This window comes from Ambystoma mexicanum, chromosome 2q (assembly GCF_040938575.1).
Source record: "Ambystoma mexicanum isolate Mex_15411 chromosome 2q, UKY_AmexF1_1, whole genome shotgun sequence".
NCBI classification, from domain to species: Eukaryota; Metazoa; Chordata; class Amphibia; order Caudata; family Ambystomatidae; genus Ambystoma; species Ambystoma mexicanum.
The window spans coordinates 1,277,272,958-1,277,292,133 of NC_090924.1; the positions used below are offsets into that span (position 1 = coordinate 1,277,272,958).

Here is a 19,176-nt window from a genome sequence, read left to right on the forward strand (position 1 = left end):
ATAGCGTCCTTGTGTAGAGGTGCCGGATTACGGGGAAAGAGTAGGATAATTCATACACAGTGGGACAAGCAGATTATACAGGTAAACACAATAATAATGTAACATATTTTGATGCAAGCCTTAATATTTGGTGAAAAAGGACCTTTATAGTATGAATCATTTTGTAGTTTTTACACAGAGCTTCCTTTGATAGAAAAAACGACACGTTTCAGACTGTTGAGTGAATCAGAGGTGGCTTTCTTCAGGATGAGCTACTGAGAGCAGTAGTGCCCCAAATGACCCTTTGTTTTTCAATCACTGAACTAATATAGTAATGGTAATCGTAATGTTTATTTATAAAGCGCCTATACACAGATAAGTGTTTCAAAGCGCTCAAGGAGGGTGGGAAAACAGTTGCTCAGAGCCCTTGAAATTCTGAGGCGATAATAGTCTGCACAGACAGAGTAAGTGAGTAAAACATACATTTAACAGTTTGGGAGACAGCAAATAGGCCTGGCGGCGATTCTGCAGTTTTACTGAATTATTGAAGAAATATAGTAGATTAATTTTATTGGTACAGTGCGTGTTTTTTGAGTTGACGTGAATCAGGTTTACCACTAATTATACGCTGCTTTTTTTCCTTTTCAGCAAGTGTGAAAACAATGAGCTCTTGCAGTGAAAATGAAAGCACTGTGCTTCTTTTTACAGATTGCTATGATCAAGATCGTGGCTCCTCGGATGGCCTGCAAAGTCATTGACCAGGCAATCCAAGTCTGTGGTGCAGCAGGAGTTTCCCAGGACTTTCCTTTAGCACTCATGTGAGTAGATGGGCAATGATTCAGTACCTTTACCCAACGATTGGGGACAACAGTTTGATTAAAGTACGAAAGAAGTGTGACTACCCAAGGAGAATTCCTGTCCAGAATTGCAATCATTGTGCACCTGTTATCCCTGTACCACACCCATGTCTTGGTTCCAAAAATCTGGTCCTATAAGGCAGATGCTGATTGACTTCTGCAGCATTTATTATTTTTAGATTTTACAATTGACTTCAGGTCCAGACATAAATAGACTACCAGTTTGTAGATATGCTGGTGTTTAATTGAATTTAGGGTTGGCATGGAGATGATGATGGCCCGTTCATTGCTGGGCTTGGCCTGTAACATTTTAGGGTTCTTGTCGTAGTGTCCTTTGTTATTCTGTCTATTCTCCTTTTACATGCATGGGAGGAAGAAGGGCATGTAGAGGCAGCTTATGGAGTTAAATGAGCTACACAAGTGGAGGCTTCACACAGAGGGACAACACTTTGTGTCTCCAGTTTGTGACTGTTGCTTTTATCTCTGGGTGGAAAGACGTATATTGCCACTCCTAATCTACCTGAGGCATCATGGGAGAAAACTGAAAACTTAAATTGTGTTCCTACGAGATGCTGTGGCCAGACTGCTACACGTTGGCATGTTATGCAGTCTTGTGCCATATCATGCGTTTCTGAAACATTGGATTTAAACGAAGGTGAAATGAGGGCCCTTTTCCTGGTTCACAAACTAGTGAACAACAAACTTTCAAATTCACTTTGCAATTGCATTTCAATCTGTTATCTAATCCCTTAGACTGTTTATCAAATCCAACAGGGCAATAATGCCAACCTATTGGACATTGTATTGACATTTTGTATAGTGTTATCCTTGCCCACGGGCAACAGAACGGTGTACAAAAGATAATGGATGAAATGCCATAATTGACTAAATGTAATAGTATGTTTTCACCTATTAAGACAATCGGCGCATGTGGAATGGTAGTTATTAGCGCCTGTATTAAAATGTTTCTCTTTTATTCTTCTTGCGGTTTCCTCCCTGCTTACATCTCTTTCTAGCCAATCACAAATCTTGGAGCCCGGATTCCAAACTTTCCTTTATGGCATGTACATACTGGGCACATCGCAAGGTGGCATCGACAGGTTCTGACATGGGAACCAAAGGGTCCAGATCACTTTTACCCATGCACAAGTTCTGATTGGGTTAGACCTCTTTCCATTGTGCCCTATTATGTGCTAGGCCAGGGGTCTGCATCCTTTGGCTTTCCAGTTGTTTTGGACTGCCACTCCCATCAGACCTATCCAGCATAATCAATGGTGAAATATGATCGAATTTGTAGTCCAAAACATCTGGAGAGCCACAGTTGCAGACCCCTGTGGTAAACGGTGGCAAGTGAGGCATGGCTGCCTCCCTTACTCCCACTTGTCCATGTCACAGTGCACCTCCGTGCTCCTACCCCACTGTGCGGGTTCTTGTTTTCCAGGTTAAGCACCTATTTGTTTAAAAATAACAACATGCAGGAATAGGGGACCAATATGTGGCATGCAGGCACTGCTGCTGTAGCCTTCAGCTTGCTAGGCAGTCATGCAAGCACTGGAGTGTATGCTGTAGCAGCAGATTTCCTGCATGTTTAGGTAACTTTTAAAACGATGCATATATGAATGTGCGTTTCTAAATTGTATGCAGTGTTTGTGTGTGTGTTGCACAAATTAATGTGGGCATGTGAGTGTATGCGCACATGCATGTATGTATGTTTGGTTCTGTGAGTTTGTGTGTGTGAGTGTGACGACCGTGCATGTGCATAACCATGGTGGATGAAGGTGTTTGGCAGGGAAGGGGGAGGAGGTTGCACAACTTAACGTCATTTACAGTTGCAATGGATGCATATAACTTTAACAGCATATAAAATAGTCTTGTCCCAGTTCCCTTACAGGCCATGACCATTGCCCTTGAAGATAAGTATAGTGAATTCAAATGTCAGTACTGCAAACAAATAAAGGGTATGGCAATGGGAGCAGGTTTTACCCCAACCCTAACCATTTGGCTGCGTTTGCAAAGAAATTATTTTCTGAGATTAATCCACATTTCATTGTGTAAACCCTATATTGATAACGTTTTTCTAATCTGGACAGGTACCATCAATGAATTTGAGGTTTATTTTAATTAAAATGTTTACTTAAAACAAACATGTGCTTCCAATACATATAGATATCATTAACGTCACATAACTTTAAGACTTAAAACCCATTAAATAGATCCTATTAATATATTCAGTAATGAACTACCGTAGATCATCATAACAACCTTAAGCAATATATTCCTATCATAATAGTGGCAGTTACATGTTCTGTCCATTGACAATCAATTGACACACACAATACCAACAAGACAAATACAAAAAATAAATGGCTTAACTCATGCAATAGCAACATTCAATTTACTAAAGATTACAGTAACATACAGATGCATTTTTTGGGACATTCTGATTACGCATCAGAATGGTGTCTTGCGGAGGGCGTGGCCAGCGGCGAGGCGATGTAGACGTGCGCCTCCATCGCTCCCGCGGCTGTCTGTGAATATCCTGATCAATCAGCCTGAATCCGATGTTTTTGCAGCACCAAAAGACCACTGCTGATATCGCACGCCCGATCACAATTGCAGCTGAAAAAATCGTTCAGAACCTTGGACGCAATCCTGCACAAACGGCCTTTGGAAAATCGTCGCGGAGCCCGAAGTAGTGAAACCAAGATGGCCGCCCGCCGGGCCCTGCTCCGACATGCCTGATACAGAGGAGGCCGACGCAGCGGACAACCCTGGGTGAGGCCGTGCCGGGGGATCGGTGGTGATAACAACATACAACTCATCCGGGGCCGCGTCGCTGGAGCGGTGCGCCCTGGTGGTCCGCTGGTCCGCTGGGGATCCCCGGCGGGGGAGGAATGCGAACACGGTAACACGCTGCCGCCAAAAGTGTGCGACCCCCTCTCGTCCCATCCCGGCTCTGCACTGGAGACCATATCACGCCGTCGCAGGCCAGACACCATTGCCCTCGGCCCCTTACTTGGCGGACTACGTGCCTCGGGGCTGTAGCGCATCGGGGCGCTTTGGGGCTGTCATACAGGAGAAGAAGTGCGGTTTGGCGATCCTCGGATGCTGCCTCACCTCCCGCGGAGGGGCGAGGCGGTCCGCCGCGGATACAGATCCCACAATACAGCGCGCACATCATAGTGCCAACAGCCGAGCCAGCCGGAACCACTCTCTGGCCCACTGGTGCCTCGATGAGCAGACGCCCCCCTGAACGGGAGAGCGCTTGCTCCCCCCTGATCCCAACAGTCGTACTATGGAACGCCTGACAGTGCACCGCTCCATTGGCCCGCAAAACACGACACTACTGAAGGGAACTCTCAGGACCCCACGAGAAGCTGCACACTGGATCAATGTTAAATCCCACCCCGGGCGGACAAGGAGAGGCCCGAGACGAGCTTATAAACTGACTGCAGCTGTAGAAAACACGTGGAAAGAAGGAGCTGACGGCCCCCTCGCCAAGAAATTCACGACCCTAGGAAGGCATCACACCCTGGAACACCTGCTGTGAATCTCCCTGGAAGACGGCCCGCAATCTCCGGATACCGCGACCCGGGAAAGAGCCCTAAAAGCCTCAACAAAAGTCAGAAAGCCCTAACGTTGTTACAGGAACTGTTGAGATGCTCGCTCCTAGCACCCGGCAGCCTGACCCGGGGGAAACGCTTCCCCCAAAACCACCCAGTGCCATCAATCCATCCAAAAAAAAACAATTGAGACCCACGACGCCACAGCGGAAAAGTGCTTACCCCCGAAACTGGCAGAACCAGCGACCATCATGGGCAAAGATAAACCAAAAAAATTGCTGTATAACACAAAACGGATCAATATACCACGCCAACCACGCAAAACCAAGAGGAGCCTGAACCGACCACAGATGCCCCCAACCCAGAAGCCGCAATATCGCTGAAAGATGTCATGGTGGCGATAGCCGACTCACGTGCCTCTATGGAGCAAAAAATAGAAGGTATAAGCATGGACGTGTCGCTCCTCCGCCACGATTTACAAAAGCTGACATCTCGCACAGGGGAAGCGGAACAACACATCTCCAACACCGAAGATGAAATGCGCACCCTACAACACCAACTGGCCAGCGTCAAAACGGAGCTTAAAACACTGACCAACCGAGTGGACGATAGTGAGGGCAGAACAAGGCGCAACAACGTCGGGATTCTTGGCCTGCCCGAAAACACAGAAGGGGCAAACATGGAAACCTTTCTTGAACAGTGGTTCATGGACATGTTTGATGCCGACGCCTTCTCCAAATTCTTCTCGATTGAAAGGGCACACTGCATCCCCTCCGGGAAACAAATTCCGGGTGCACCTCCCCGCACCGTAATTGCCAAGTTTCTCAATTACAGAGATTGTGACGCGTTACTCCGGAGAGCAAGAGTCAAAGGCACACTGACATACAACGGCGCAAAAATAGCTTTCTTTCCAGACTACACAAGGGAAGTCCAAAAGGCCAGACAATCCTTTGATCAGTTAAAGAAACAACTACAAACCCTGAACGTCAAATACGGCCTCTTGTTCCCAGCACAGCTCAAAATATATTACAAAGGGACGACAGTTCACTTCGACGATCCGAAACAGGCCCGGAATTGGGCAGAGCAACACATTGAAGGGGACTGGAACACCCCGAGCAACAATAGGCAGAGCAACTCCCGGGTCCGCCGGGACCGGAACCCACAGCCACCACAACAACCACCCGAAGACCCCCATGCTGAGGGAATGGGGTGACCATGGATAGCATCTACTGAACAATGACAGTGCAACAGCATACACACGTCAAGATTGGAGCAATAGGACGGCCGCAGCAAAGGTGGGCCACCCCATAGATAGTTAATTGTTTGATCGCTGGCCACTAGGACCAGCCTTGGTGGTTGTGTGAAGTTTAGGCGACAGGTACTTCTAGTTGGGAGGAGTATGGGAGGGGGATGGGACAGTTTATTGTTATTATGTTCACCACCACAAGGGCCCGGGAGAGTACACCTACACACCATGAGAAGGTCCCACACACGACAAAACGAACACCACTACATCCACACGCAATGTGTGACAGCGCACCTAAGGCCCCGAACACACAGACCAAGGTCACCTAACAGCAATGAAGTCAGAACCCTCAAGTTCCTGACTTGGAATGTTAATGGCCTGGGTGGAGGAATCAAGAGACGACTGGTCATGCAGTTCCTAAACAGACACAAGCCAGACATAGCTTTTTTAACAGAAGCACACCTTGCAGGCACCACATGTAACCTTTTCAAACGCACTAACTACAGACTGGCAGTACACACATGCTTTACCATGGGCTCCCGTGGCGTCCTCATACTGGTACACAAAAGGTTACCCTTTACCCTTAAAGTCAGACAGGACCCTAATGGGAGGTATATATATATTACAGGAGAGCTGTGGAATCAGACCATAGCAATGCTGGCGGTTTACGCGCCACCGGCGCTACTACCAACACTCATAGCTGACATCATGTCTGTATTCACCGAGGATGAATCTGACCTGCTGGTCACTGGCGGGGACTTCAATGAAGTCATGGATATAGAAATGGACCGCACACACTTGAGAGGGAGGAACCCCGCCAACCGCACCAGACTCGCCACCTTCACCGCGGCATTAGGCCTACGTGACGTGTGGAGGGACCTTCATCATGACACAAGGGAATACTCATTCCACTCTGGGGCACACGCCTCACTATCACGCTTGGATTACTTCTTTCTTCCTGCACCAAACAAGCATAGGGTCATAAACGCAACATTACTACCCCGAGGCATATCAGATCACTCCCCTCTGCTCATTGAACTGCGCACAACCAGACCACGACCTCCCCCCACATGGCGTTTGAATAATTACTACCTGGGTTTCCCAGAACTCCTAGAACAGATGCAAACGGCTACCACAACATATTTTGAAACGAATGTTGGTTCCGTTGACGATCCAACCGTAATATGGGAGGCCCTTAAACCAGTGCTGCGCGGCGAGGTCATCTCCTGGACCGCTGCACATAGGAAAGAACACCAAAAGGAACTCCTCGAGGCTGAGCAATTAGTCACGCAAGCCGAGGCAGACCACCTAGCTCTCGACCAGCCCAACACCCACCGCCAGTTAACCCTAGCACATAAACGCCTCCAGAACGTGGCCCTGAATTGTGCCAAGCAAGCTCATAGAACAATGCGAGCTAGGATATACGAAACAGGAGATAAAGCAGGCAAAATACTGGCATGGCTGGAAAAAAGAGACAAGGGCAAATTAGAGCGATCGTAACAGTAAACTCCGAAGAATTAGTGAATGATAAAGACATAGCCGAAAGCTTTGCCTCCTACTATGCTGAATTATACAGATCTCCCGAAACACCTGCGAACACTGACATATTGAATGAAATCACCCTTCCCACCCTCACCCAAACACAACAAACCCTCTTAGAGAAGGATATCACAGAAGAGGAGCTAGTAACAGCAATGTCCCAGCTTCAAACTGTGAAAACGGCAGGCCCGAACGGCTTCCCGATAGAAGCATGGCGAAAAGTGGGGATGCATGTAATAGCCCCACACCTGTTGCGAATGTTCCAACACGCCAAATCCCGAGGTGCTCTCCCCCCAGACCTCTGGCGAGCCACGATAGTGGTGATCCCGAAAGCGGACAAACCACCAGACCGCTGTGGTTCATACAGGCCCATCTCCCTTATTAATACTGAGACCAAAATTCTCGCAAAGATACTCGCCAACAGACTGCAGCAGGTAATAACATTACTGATACACCCCGATCAATGCGGATTTATGCCGCAAAGATCCACCCGTATGAACATACACAGGCTACACTCAGTACTTGAGAGAGCTCCCGCTCTCCAAGACCCCTTAGCATTGCTCACAATAGATTTTTAAAAAGCCTTTGATTCTGTGTACTGGCATGCTATATGGGTGGTGATGCACCGGATGGACTTCGGGCCCCAATTCATAAGTTGGGTTCAGCTATTATACGAGTCTCCGGGGGCAGAAATGAGAGTCAATGGGTGGCCCTCGAATCCCTTCGCGCTGGGAAAGGGGACTAGACAAGGGTGCCCTCTGTCTCCAATGATCTTCGTGCTGGCTATTGGACCCCTGGCGATATTGTTGCGTACATCCACGTCTTGGACAGGTTTTCAGTGGGAAAGCGACTGGGAAGACAAAGTTTCCCTATACGCAGATGACCTACTTCTCTACGTAAAAGACCCACACACCGCATGCCCCGTAATAACAGAATTACTTGACAGATATGGGTCATTTAGCGGGCTATGACTAAACTGGTCCAAATCGACACTATTTCCAATTGATAAACACAATTTTAGAGCTCCACCAGATTGTCCATACAAAATTGTGACAGATCAGTTTCGGTATCGGGGAGAGCAGGTCACCAACGACTTAAAAGAATATGTAACTAAGAACCTCCATCCAATAACGATAAGATTTACAGAAGATGTCCGCCATTGGGTCTCCCTCCTACTAACCCTACTAGGCAGGGCCGCATTGTTTAAAATGATGGCACTTCCCCGTTACCTGTATATACTACATAACGCCCCATTATACATTCCGAAGGGAGAGTTCCAGAGAATCGGCCGCGTGTTGAGGAAACTGCTATGGTGCAACGGACACCCTCGCATTGCACTGAGCATCCTCCAACGCTCGGTGTGGGAAGGGGGGATTGGCCTCCCGCGCCTACAATCTTACTACTGGGCCAGTAAAATGGCCGTAGTCAATGATATGTTACATGGCAATACATCACTGCCGCACAACAGGGTGGCGAGTGCTGGGGACCCAGGCAGTGCCCACTTCAAGAGTCTCTACCGGGCAACGAACCCCAGGAATCCCCAAACCATGCACTCCCACATCACACGAATCTGGGAGGAGACACACAAATACATAGGCTGGGATGTGAAAATCACCCCCTTACAAACATTATGGGGAAATAAGGACCTTCCTGAACTGAACAAACTCCTGAGATGGCACCAGTGGATGAACCAGGGAATCACCACGGTTGGTGACGTAATTGTTGACGGCGGGCTGGCACCCTTCGAGCACCTAATTACCTGCTTCCACCTCGCACACACGGAACACTATCACTACACACAAATACAACACGCACTAAGACCCCACCTCGCAGGCCTCGCAGACATGCCCGAAAGCACTCCGCTTGAAAGAAACATAGTCCAAGCAAGAATCGACACCAAAATAACATCCACTATGTACGCTGTTATAACATCCTTTGCCACCACTGAATTGTTGAGTCTTAAAACAAAGTGGGAACGGGATGTTGGTGCCATCCAACCAGAGGACTGGATGATTAGCCTAATGTACTCACGCGAGGTAGAGATCTCCGCCAGACTCCGACTCATACAATTCAAAATCATGCATAGAGTATATTACCCTAGGGTTGCACTCCATAGATGGGGAAGGGCTACCGACCTGCTCTGCCTACGATGTCAAAAAGAGGAGGGCACCTTCTTCCACATATTATGGGGATGTGATCGGATCTAACCATACTGGCAACAATGCTGCGATGAACTCACACGAGTAATGGGGAAAGAGATTCACAAAGATCCGAAAGTACTGCTACTCAGGATGGAGGGTGAAGAAGACCTGTCCAGATACGAAAAACTGTTTCTGTCCACAGCCACGGCACTAATCAAAAGGAACATTGCGAGACTGTGGGGTTCAGCATCACCCCCGCAATACGAACAATGGGTTGCGGATGTGGACACGTGCGTGATGATGGAACGCAGAGTATATGCAGCCAGAGGCTGCCCAAATAAGGCAGAAAAGATATGGCAGAAATGGGAAGATATGCAGTGAATCAGGTGACCGCATGTACATAACTTGATTTAAACGTTGTGGGATATGACCTGGAAGATCCCTATATGAACAATGGTGTTGCTCCCGAGACCCAATTCAAAGGTGTGAACGATTAGTTGTTAAGGGTCCATTGACCCTGTTGTAATGTTTGTTGTTGTAAAATGTGATTAAAAACAAACAATAAAATGTGTGATTAAAAAAAAAAAAAAGAATGGTGTCTTGCAGTGTGACCTGTACAGAAAATGGGCTGATAGGAACACACTACTACACTATACACGTTAATATACGCGTTCATTCAGTGATAATCTCCCATTTAATTAATACCTGTGGATTAGATGCAATTGTAGTTCTATAAAAGACTATAAAAGGATCTATGTGATCACTGCGTCTGAAATTCTGACGACTAAAATGTCGACTACGAAAATCGTGCTGCGCATTGATCACACAGGTAACCCTTTCCTGTGTCCCCATACCCGCTACACCTTTATACCCCTACTTACCTTTCGGCAGCACACTTCTTTGTGTGCCGCCGACTCACCTCTATCGCTGCAACATCAGTTCCCTTTCACTAACGTGGGTCGGAACTGGCTATACATTTAATGGGAGCGGGGGACAACCTCGCACCCCCCAAACCAATTATACTGAACAAGGGGAGCGGGAGACACCCCTGCAACCCCCACTCCCCTTGTTCGGTATAATGGGATTCTGTATTTTGGTTGCAGCCGAATGCACAGTAAACGTGCATTGAGCATTTTTTAATCAATGTTTTCGGCCAATACCCTATAAAACGCAAGCCTCAAAACTAGATGAAAACTGAGTTGCACTGGGATACCCGGATAACTGATCAACAAATCACACGAAAGAGACCATTATACACCTTGAGAAACTACATTGGCTGAAAAATGCATTCACTCTCAATCCAATAGGTTAGTCTGTGTGACATTTAATCCAAATACCGAAAACGGCAAGAAATCATTATGAAATGTTGGCCTTAATTCTAACTAAGCATCAAGGATGCACAGATTCCTCTTTGCTCTTAAAGGATGGAAGAATCTCAGAGAGGAACTAGTACACTCTTGTTATATTCCATCTAGTGCATCCATACCCTCTAGTGCATCCATACTCTCCAATACAGTCAATCAACATTACCCATGTGGAGGGTGTGCATGCTGTAAAATCACTGAACCTATGAAATCATTCATGATACAGGAAAACTGGAACCTGTATGGCCACACTAACTGAAAAACCAAGGGCACCATCTATTGTATTGAGTGCCCATGTGGACTTTGTTATAATGGCCAAACCTCACGATGAGCAAATCTAAGGATTTCAGAACATAGGTAACGAATCAGATCCAGAAATGTTTCTGCCCCATTGGTCTAACATTATGTGGACACAGGCCACACACAAGATTACTTCATTTTGGAAGATTGTTAACCACAAACAGGGCATTGATAGTACTCTTGAGTATAAATAGTCCATCTGGATCTACAGGATAAGATTTGACCTGACTGGGCTCAATGAACAGATGGAGAGGTCCTTCATGGACTAATCTCTGTATATTTCCCCCATATTCCCTCAGTCACTTACTCCACCTTGTAGGCTCTTCAGCGTTTTAACACTGAAACTGTATTTAACAATATAACCCATTTCTCGTCATGTCCCCAAACACATTTAAAATCAACAAAGTAACTTCCATATGTTTCTGTTTTTGAACAACTTAACAGCATTCTTTAATGTAATAGCATGCTATATGCTGCTTTAACGATCCGAGGTACATATCTTTGTCATCACGGTGCTATGTCAATGGTATGTGATGATGTCACTGTTTGCTGCACATATTAACTGCAGTTTTTTTCAAAATGGCAGACACCACTTTTGAAACGCTGCTAACAGGCAGGAAATTGCATTGCTGTTTCTTGAATACAGAGAAATGCTTTTTGTTGTTGCATTGCCTGATGTTAAAATGACAATGCTCACTATGTAGTTAGTGACTCCATTCGGAGTATTTTCATTGGCCCAGAGGAGGTCAATGTCTTCCATTAGCTAAATGTATTGGCCTAGGGTGCACACTCTGCTTTACAGCTCTTTACTCTTTACTGTCGCCCCGCTCTCTGTCACTAATTCTTCTTTCAGGCTGCGGTGCAGCCTCTAAACAGTGGTCTGGTTGTGCAGGGCCAGACTTACCGGCGGTAGATGAATGTGTTAGTGGGAGTCCTCTCCTTCTCCATTACACTGTACATTAATTCTGCACCGCTGTTCAGGGGCACCGCAGCATGATGCCTGAATGTCCTACCGAAGTCAAACAGTTGTTGCAATGCTGTGAAAGAATGGTTGGGAAAAACAAGATCTAGGTTCACATGGCACTTTCCTTGATCTTTTGAATACAGCTATGCAGTGCCTGGACACATATATCTATGCATTCATAACAGGTTTGGGGAGCAGATACACAGATGGAACATGTAGTTAACCAACTGAGACCAAATAATGACAATTCTTAACATTCCTTTTAGTTTTCCTGTTTTTTTTTGCTAGAATTGTTGTCTCTGCTGCTGAATCTGCACTAAAGTATCCAGCCCTGGTTTTTAAAACAGGAAAAGCAAGCTTATAATGTACTGCAAATTAGAGACAAAGTAGTTGGCAAAATATACAGATCGCTGGTGCGTCAGAATCAGCTGACTGTGTACTCGATCAGTGCAGCTTGGCGCTGGTGTACGGTTCTAGGTCCTTTCCTCTAGTGAGAGTTAGTGACGGACAGGATCTGTCCAAGATTGGAGTGCCTTGTCCCGATCTTGAGTTCTGCTGCTTTTGCGGGTGACTGGCAGCGACCAGTGGCAAGGTTGCGCAGCAGTAATTCCAGGTGTCCGCAGATAAAAGGGGGTGGAAGGCACGGTGTACGGTCCTGGTGGCCTTTCACATCTGCCTGCAGGAAGTGCTTTGGTGGCTTTGCCTTGCGAATACGCAATTGTATCTGCCTTTCCATTGCTTGCACCACCGCTTTGCATATTCACTGCTATCACAGAAATGCAAAACCCCCTTCCGAGCAGTTCCGTTTTATTCACCTCTCAGGCTTCCCCCTCCTTTGATGGGAATTCTGGTACACCTTTGTCTTCTCCGTCTTAGGCCTTGAATACTGTCTCTCCCCCTTTAGTAGAGAACAACTCCTGCACCTTGGCTGCCTTACATTTTTTGTTAAATTCTCTTGTAAAAGCATTTGTGGAAGGAGGAAGTAAGAGCCCACTCTACTCAGTTAATCGATTTACAAGTTAGGATGAATAGTAGTCTACAAAACACGGATGGCCTTGTAGACATTTTAAGAAATTCAGGGGTGGGAATGGGTTGCATTACATGACGGATTTAATTGTGCACTCATTTCTAATACATGCACATACTGTTAAGAATGACTTACAACTATGTCAATCATACAGCTATAGAGCAGGATTTACAAACATCTTCACTGGAGCAAATGAGATGTTGCTAAGCATCTCAGATTTACATCTGCTACCTTATACCTGATTTGGAAATCCTAAAACTGGTACCTGGAATATCTCAGAGATGACCTTTAAATCCTTTTAAATCGCATTTGCACATGAGCATCTGCAATATCATCCTGGCATCTCCATAATCCCCATCCCAAATCGTTGTGACTCAGGCCCTCTGTTTACAATTAGTGTTTAGTTGTGAAATTCCTCTATTTCGCTGAGCAACCGTAAAACCGTTTATCCTATATTTCTCTGAATTATTTTCACTTGTGCTTATTCAGTACTGTTTAACTATAATTTGGGTCAGCACTTCCTTGTAAAGTATGCCTTGGTGTACAATATTGTTTCTTGTAATATATTTCCAGGATTATTACTTAATTGAATTTGTAAAATTCTTTCCCCACATAGAAGCCCAGATATTTAACAGTTGATTGGGTCAGATGACACTTCACAGAATTGGCTCTCAAGTCTACCTTTCCTAGGGTGTGTGTTAATAGCTAGTTACAAATGCCTCATGTACTCGCTCCACATTTGACTGTGGATGACAGTGTTGTCCAGGTAGGCTCCTGCATGGGCCTGGTATGGCTGCAACACTTGATCCATTAGTCTTGCAAAGTTGCTGATCCGCCTTGCAGACACAAACAAACTATGTCAATTGTCCATCAGATGTTTAAAATGCAGTCTGTTCCTTATCTTCTGGATCCAGAGGGGTTTGGCAATAATCCTTGGTCAGCTCAAGGGGGAAGTTATAAGTGGCGGCCCTGTTCTTTTAATCATCTCATTGATCGAAAGCACAAAGAGTTGTTGATGCGGAAGATTTCATTGACTTTCCGAAAGTCAATGCAAACGCTCCAACTTCCTTCTGGTTTCCCCACAAGTACGATCAGAGAGGCCTAGTAGTTTTGGAAGGATTTTATAGAGGATACCTCTAGCATCTTCTGGATTTTCCTCTTTGACAATCTGTCATTATGCGTCAGGTAGATGATGAGCATGTATGTTCAGGAACTTCCCAAGTGGTATATGGATGCACTGAAAGAAATCCTTCCTTCGCCTCAGATTTTCTGAATATATGTCTTGGAAGAGGTCCACAAAATCTTGAAGACCTCTGGAATGTTAGTGTTATAATCCTTCTGGGATCATCCTCCGATTGGATAATTGCTTCCAATCCTTCACAACTGGCTGTGGCCCCAAGGTAGGATCATGTGGGTCGTTGCACTACTAGTTTACATGATATAGCTGTGAAGGGTCTTGTTAGTCTGTTTGTTGAACCTTACAATTTAAGTCACTGATGACCTCTGGAACAAAATAGGTTCCCTGCAATGGGCAAGCTGTTTGTTCTCTGAGCATGGGAGCAAGACAAGGACTTTATAGCCTACCTTAAATTTGCATAGATTAGCCTCACGATCATACAACCACTGTTGTTTGTCCTAGGTCTGGTGCATTTGTTTCTTCATAAGCACCTGGACTAGCACCATAATTTCCTATGTCTGCTGAACAAATTGGGCTGAGTTTCTTGGCTTTCCATGCTTTCTTCCAGCCTAACGAAGGTATTCTGTCTTTCTTTCCCATATACAAGTTCAATAGGGAAGAACCTGAATAAAGGCTCAAGTGAGTTTTTGGGTGGTAGATATGGCCCAACTTGTCAGGTAGTCCCACCTCTTCCCCTCTCCGCCTCCCACCTTTCTGGGTTCTTTAAAGTTTGATGGAAGCATTTCATTGGGCCATACATTTGCAGGCAGTATAAAGATGTTTGCAGAATCGTCATCATTTCTGGGTCCTTCATTTCGCCTGTAAGGCGTGACATGAAAGTGGACTCTTGTTCTGTTATAATCTCCATTGGGGAAACCAACCCTTGAGAACAAAGGCACTAAATGCCTAAAAATTGCTGAGCTGTGTTATTCTTCAGGCTTCTGCATACTGTGTGGCATAATCAACAAAGAATGACTGGTATAGAACAGTTTCTGGGCTTCATGGGTGATAAGGGCCGGGGGCATATCCATCTCCTCCCCAGAAAATGGAACTTTATTCAATAATCGGGATGGATTTGAGTGGAGTTTGCCCCTCAGGTGCCATAGAGGCCTTCTGGAATCTCTGACAGGTTTCACAGTATCTCTTTCATCTGCCTGAAGGTCCCTCACTAAAAACAGCTACTTGTTGCTGGGTTTTACCTATCCCCTGGTGTCCAGCTATCAGATCCGGGTGGGCCACTGTTTATATTTCTGTCAAAAATGGAAGGAACAAAAATGGAAGGAACAAAAATGGGTAGTTTTCTCACGCCTAGAAACACTTGTGTACAGGATGTTATAAATGCCACATCATATCGGATCATATATCATGTCGCCTCGTCCCTTTCCCTTCTACAAAAAAGGTCAATTGCTGCTCCACCCCATCTTCTAGTGGAATCAAATCACCTGTTCAAAGACATTCTGTAGTGATGAGTCTTTACACATAGCAGGCACTAAAGCCCTCGGAGATCGAGAGATCTACACCTGGGTCAGACTCTTGTGAAAGGAACTTGAGAGCATGGGTGAGAGGAACCCTATCCCTCCTCTCTGGGTCTGGGTTAACATCTATAACGCTTTGACCTCAAGGATGAAGATGAAGTTGCAAATGAGTTTTGATATGGATTCTCCCAGGTAGAAGGGAAAGTATTCAGAGGGGTGGTTAATGAGAAGTACCATCACTGCACTCTAATAGTGCATGTTCATCTCTTGCTCCCTCATCAATGCCGTGGTCAACGGCCAACCCAGACTTTGGTGCTATTCTCCTGTAAATTCCTCCGGCTACCTGGATTATCAAGTCAATGAAGACTGTGGGCCTCATTACGAGGTCTGCGGTAACCCGCTGGTGCTACCGGCAGGTTGCTGCCGATTTCAAAACACTGAATCTGCTGCCTGACTTCCCATTGCCACGTGACATTAGAAGTCCTGGCGAAGCGGGAAGTCGGGCAGGGGAATCGGTAAGTCCCCATTCCCGTGGAGTCCAATAGGACTCCATGGCAATGGGGACTCAGAAGCACTGGTAACGTTGCTAACAGTGCCGCTGCTTCTGTGAAAAGTCTGCCTGCAGGGGCTGTTGCACCCGGCAGGTCAGACCCTGCCAGGCGCAACAGCCCCTGCAGGCAGACTTGTATTGTGGCGTTCCGGAAATAAGGGTGCCATTGAGCTTACCGGCACTCTTATTTCCAGACCACCACACTCGGAATGAGGTCCTATGACCCTGTTTCCAGTGGGAAATCTCAAAATCTTAGCAGTATAAATATGTAGAGATGTTTGGCCATGTCTGATACTCTAACCACCTTGAGTGGAGGGGCAGGTGGGCAAGTTGGGACCCTGGAGTCATGTTCCATTGATCACACATCCAACACCATATGCAATGGCGAAGGGAAAAACAGATGGCCCAAGACCAATTTGAAATTCATTATTCATTTTATTTTGATTACAAAAAAAGACTAGTGTTGACTGTGTTCACAGTGATGGGTTATGGGCTGTTCTAAAAGTACTTAGGTTAACCCCAAGACACTTTACCCCAGAACCTTAATTTTCTTTATGATTGTGGCCCACAGTCCTTCCCTCCCTCAATTTAGGATCTGCCTGCTGGGCACATCGAACAGTCATTCACAGACTCTGGGATTCTAGTATCCCAACTGCTAATTTCTTTACTTTGGGGCCTTTTTGGCCATTGTTGAGGTTGTCAAGGTCATGCGTTGGTTCTATTGGACTCGCCTACCTGGAGTCATGTTTTTGGCACTGCACCCGAGAGTACTTTCAGCATTGCCCTTCCATTCAGATTTAGCAGACTAATCCCTCCATTTAGGGATTGGATAAATTCCCAGTCTGTTGTTCTTATTTCTAGTCCTTCCTGTGGCCTCTACTCTATCAAATTAGGAGCGCCTTTATGACCCAGATCTTAATGGTTTCTACTCTTTCTGTGCCCTTCAGCATTTGTTCCCTTTTCTTTCAGGACCTGGTCTTTGCCGCACATTACTGTTTGTTTGCACACATCTTTATTACTCCCTTACTCTCTTCCCCCTCGATTCATTGGTTTCCTTCCGCTCCGATACTTTCGCTCTGCCTCATTTGCTCCGGTCACTCTGAGGTTACACCTCCTCCTCCTCTCCTTTGTTGCTCATTTACTTTCCTCCTCTTCGCTTTCGCTTCGCCTCTCCACTTTAGCACTCCCTTGTTCTGCTCTGACATTTTACACCTATCTATTTCGCCTTTACTCAAATCCCTCTATACTCTTGCACCACCTTCTAACTCTCACTTCATCTCTGTGTGCCCTGCTTTTATGCGCTATGTGGGCGCATAGTTGGGATTGTAAACTGCAGGTCCACAGTAGCTATGCACTATGTAAGAGAGGGCCTTTGGATTGGTTAGGACTGTGACTGCCTACAATTCCCGCAGATGTAGTTGCATTGACTGCAGACTGCTGTGTAGCACAGTGTACTGAGGATCTTTGGAGGTCTTCCATTATCTGAGTCAGGTGCCCACTCTCTGCTCACCCGACTCCAGGAAGTCGCCACAGTGCTACACAGTTGCTCCAGTCCTCTCTCAGGGTGACCTGTTAACTTCTCGAAACGGCCCACAAGCTCCTCTCTCAAAGCCCTGTAACTGTGGAGATCAGGGCTGGCCTTGTCAATCCCCAGTGATTTGCTCTTCCTGTCTGTACATCACAATGTATGGACCTGGGTGGTTATCATCCAGAGTCCTGAGCAACATACCACGCATGTCGAGGGATGGGGTGGAGGTACTGTGGGAACCCCCTCCCTATAGCAACTCGCACCAGCATTGTGGAGCTGAAAGCAGTTCCCAACTCCCAAGGCCTCCCAAACCCCATCCGCCTGCCTTTTCAATGAGATCTTATCACATTGATTAATGGGGAAACATTCTGAATAAATAGCAGATAAACATTTGCATTTTAATAAATATAAGTATCCCCCTTCCCTAGAGCTAACAAGTGTATACAATTTAATCTCTGCTATATTCAGTAGTTTCCAAATACACTGCATCTGGAGTAAGTACTGCACCGTAGAGTGCTCTACTCTACTCAACTGAAGTGCTGGAAATAGCAAATTTGTGTAAGGTGAGCCAGAGAGTATATTTCTATTCTGGACAGCACTAATACAGATTTTGCTTTGTTTTGCAGGTACGCCCTCATCCGTGGTTTACGCATAGCGGACGGCCCAGACGAAGTTCACTTATCTGCAGTTGCAAAAATGGAGCTTAGTGACCAAGCCAAGCAATTAACTGCGAAAATGTGAAAATGCCAGAATGATTCACATTACACCAATGGAGTTCTTCACAGAGAATAGCCATGAATGATGGCAAATCATGACTCTTAATTGGGATTAAAAAAATCAGACACCAAACAAAAATGATTTCTAACCTAAAATGACCATCTCTAAATAAGTCTTTAACAGTTCTTAGGGGTCGTTCCATCTTTAACAGACCCCAGGGATCTTTCCAGCAATGAATGAAAACACTAAGCTTGGTTAGACTCATTTACTTGGGTCTTTCCTCTGATATTTTTTTAATCCATGTACTAAATCTATCTGATTCTAGCAAATTGTTAAATGTTGGAACTCGAGAGCCCTGCCACATGCTTGCCCTGAACATACTGTTATTTGTTAACATTTGCCAGATATGTCATTTGTCTGGAAGCTGCAATGGAAAAATAAAGTTCCCACTAACCCATTCATGGGGTGCTGTTAATATTGATTTCTCTTTTCTGATGATCTAGTCTGTGATTCTTTTATAAAAATTTCGGTAACAAGGAGAAGCAGTGCAACCAACACTGCCTCTTTGACACATGGCAGTGAGGTGGAGCCTCCTCTTTCCTGTCACACTACTCCATTTGTCTGATTTCAATAATGGCCCTGAGATTGCTGCCAGGCAAATGGTAGATGCTGTATAAAGCAAAGTAGATGATCAAGCCAAAAAGTGAACTGCATTGATGCAAGGCGATAAATACTTTACATTTCTGGAC

The 19,176-nt window shown here is 45.7% G+C and overlaps 1 protein-coding gene across 1 annotated transcript in view; it reads left to right on the plus strand.

Moving 5' to 3' along the window:
- Window positions 1-18,902, plus strand: part of ACAD11 (acyl-CoA dehydrogenase family member 11) — a 728,164-nt gene extending 709,262 nt beyond the window's left edge. The window contains exons 19-20 of the mRNA XM_069648691.1: window positions 688-797; window positions 18,337-18,902. Of these exons, the coding sequence (XP_069504792.1) occupies window positions 688-797; window positions 18,337-18,451 (225 nt within the window). The 3' untranslated portion in view covers window positions 18,452-18,902. The remainder of the gene's footprint in view (window positions 1-687; window positions 798-18,336) is intronic.
- The last annotated feature ends 274 nt before the right edge of the window (window positions 18,903-19,176 follow it).